This window comes from Poecilia latipinna, unplaced genomic scaffold (assembly GCF_001443285.1).
Source record: "Poecilia latipinna isolate Pla-1442-1.1 unplaced genomic scaffold, P_latipinna-1.0 Scaffold64, whole genome shotgun sequence".
In the NCBI taxonomy this organism is placed as follows: Eukaryota; Metazoa; Chordata; class Actinopteri; order Cyprinodontiformes; family Poeciliidae; genus Poecilia; species Poecilia latipinna.
Window position 1 is genome coordinate 364,707 of NW_015112680.1, and position 2,684 is coordinate 367,390.

Sequence of the window (2,684 nt, forward strand, 5' to 3'; positions counted from 1 at the left end):
TAGTTCAAGAGATAATTTGTTGGCAGAATTAAAAGGTGCGTGAGCAACGTTACAAACGTAACTCCATTGTACCAGTTCTGTCAGGAGGGACAGAGCAAAAGTGCAGCAAAATATTGTGAGAAGCTTCCGGAAGAAAACCCAAAATGTCTGATCTAAGTCATACAGATTAAAAAAAAAACCTACAAAAAAGGACATACAAAAAGATGCATGCCAACATCTTAATTTAAAGACAATAAAAAAATCTCTAAAATTCCCTCAATCCAACATCTAGCAAATAGTTATGAAGAACTTAAAACAATTGTGCATGACGTCCAATTTAACAGCATACAGTGAGAAAGTAAAGGTTATGTGCTTGTCATGCGTTGTGTCATAAATCTGATTCAACTATAAATACTAAGGACATAAGATCTATTTATGTGGTTGCGCAATGTGTGTGTCACAACAATGCTACAGTTTTAAGTTACTTTAATAGTGCTTGTGGCAGGTTGGTTTTTGTGAAAGGAATGGCTCCTTGTTTCTTCAGTACTTCCACAATCACACTATCCTTCTTGGCTGGCTGGCTCAGATTCATGATTATGCCACACGTGCAGTCGTAGTTCTTTGTAGTAGGGAGATAATAAGTAGAAAGAACACAGGACTGAGTCAGATAGTGGCACATCAACGCAATAAATCTCATCTTTATCCAGACAATAAAGAAAGATCACCACAGTGAAATTCTGCCAGCTGTCTACCTTATATGAAACATTGTCTTTGATGCTGATAGGAACGCCATACAGCAGCCCGTCCTTGTTGGAGCCAATTGTTCTCAGCTGGTCGAAACTCTCCAGCAAAATTTCTGTGCAGCAGTTCAGCTCCTTGTGCACAGCCAGAGCCTGTTTGAAAAGAAGCTGTTTGAATTCAACCTGCATTCAGATACTGAAAATATAATGATCACATTGCAAGAGGGGTTTTTGTTAAAGAGTCTGGGATGGTAAAAATGTCAGAATGGAGACTGGACCTTTTGCATGTAGGAGTAAAACACATCCTCCGGGCACAGTGAACCTTCCCGCAGCTGCTTTGTCAACTCAGACAACGACAGTGACAGTATGGCGCCAGAGTCACAGGATGGATGCTAGAAGAGAAGCAGCACAAATGGGCTGATTATATTTTCTGTGAGCTTGGAAAAGTTATACACATATTTTTTAAGTTGGTTTTAAAGTTCAGGGTCTCCCCGAGTGCATTATAAACCTGGTGGGCCACCAGGCTTTACTTGTGCCCCCACCAGGCTAAGCATTGGTTATTTATTTAAGTCTTTTTAAAATGTTTCCATTTTTTAAGATTATTTAGTTGCTGTTTAGGTAATAACACGTAATTATCAAGTGAAATCTTCAAATTTCCTGTCAACTTTAAAAAGTTTTTAACTCAAAAAGAGACCCAGCAAATGACATAATTCATTAATGAATGACTGACATCCAGAGAAGGACATTGCTGGAAGTAATTCATTAAAATCCGACTGTATTACTGGCTGGGCAGTAATACAGTCTGGGTGTTGCTGGTCAAATTGAATCCGAAAAATGTCATAAATCACAGATATAAGATATGTGATTTATATCTGTGTGTGTAAGAATGTGCGAGTTATATTTTCAAATAAGGCCAGGTTGCTTTAGTTTTTCCCCTCCTCAGTGAAATCATGATTTGAAAATAGCTTTATCTTCTCAGGTTATCCTCATCTGATATAAAAAGTTTGCTTAGTAAGCTGAACAATTTAAGTGTAACCCCCTCAGGCCTCCTCCCAAAAAAAAAATCCTAAAAAAATTTATAAGGAAGAAAGTTATTTTAACCCAGCAGTGTAATTATTTTAGCGTCCCCTGGAGTCACTATGTCTGATATTCACAGATTTGTGTTTTCAAAAATTAGAAGTCTCCCACTGTCGATGACAGATTGCAACATCAGGGTTCAAAGTGTGCACATGCAGTCTGACAACAAGTGCCAGTTGTATATCCTTCTAATATATGCGAATCAGAAGAAAATTATTAATAAATTAAATGTGCTTCCACATGTTTCATACATTCCGATCCCGACCTCTTACCGACTGTTTGTACCGGAGCACCTCCTGCTCAGCTCGCTGCAGGTTCTCGGTCCTCCTGCTCCTGGCTCTTTGGATCTTGTCGTTCACTGTTTGGTGCTCGCTAACGGTGCGCATCACCATTAGCAGGGCACCCACCCCGCAGGCAGCAGAGGTCAACAGAACCGCTGCCTGGCTGTCCACCTTCACTCCCCTTACCAAGTCTTTCAGAGTTTCCATCCTCTCCCTTTCGGGTGCAGAGACAGGCTAACCGGAGCTAGCAGATAGCTTATCGTGAGTCCACTGGACCTTTTGTTTCACGCGCTAAAGGGGCGTGGTTAGCTCTTTATTATCATAAATCCTCCAGGAACTTCCTGCCTTTTGATTGACCGCAACCCTCAAAGATTTGCTCAAACTAACCAATTTCTACACGGCTTGTATTTATATAGGATTTAACTCTTTCCAGCAGGGGGCGCAACTACTGCATTCAATAACGGATTGTGAAAATGGGGAGTTGGAAATAAATAGATGAGTCGGAGAAATATATTTCAGTGATTCTTGAGAATAGGGACAAAACTACGGAGCCCCCCAGGGGACATGGGGAATTTTTTTTCTTTTGCGTTCCCTCGCAAAAGGTTTT

The 2,684-nt window shown here is 40.4% G+C and overlaps 1 protein-coding gene across 1 annotated transcript in view; it reads right to left on the reverse strand.

Moving 5' to 3' along the window:
• faah (fatty acid amide hydrolase) overlaps positions 1 to 2,559 on the reverse strand; it is an 11,945-nt gene extending 9,386 nt beyond the window's left edge. Inside the window, exons 1-4 of the mRNA XM_015058881.1 lie at positions 2,069 to 2,559; positions 998 to 1,111; positions 732 to 872; positions 465 to 598 (exon numbers count right to left, since the gene is read on the reverse strand). Coding sequence (XP_014914367.1) covers positions 465 to 598; positions 732 to 872; positions 998 to 1,111; positions 2,069 to 2,284 — 605 coding nt within the window. The 5' untranslated portion in view covers positions 2,285 to 2,559. The remainder of the gene's footprint in view (positions 1 to 464; positions 599 to 731; positions 873 to 997; positions 1,112 to 2,068) is intronic.
• Between the last annotated feature and the right edge of the window lie 125 nt (positions 2,560 to 2,684).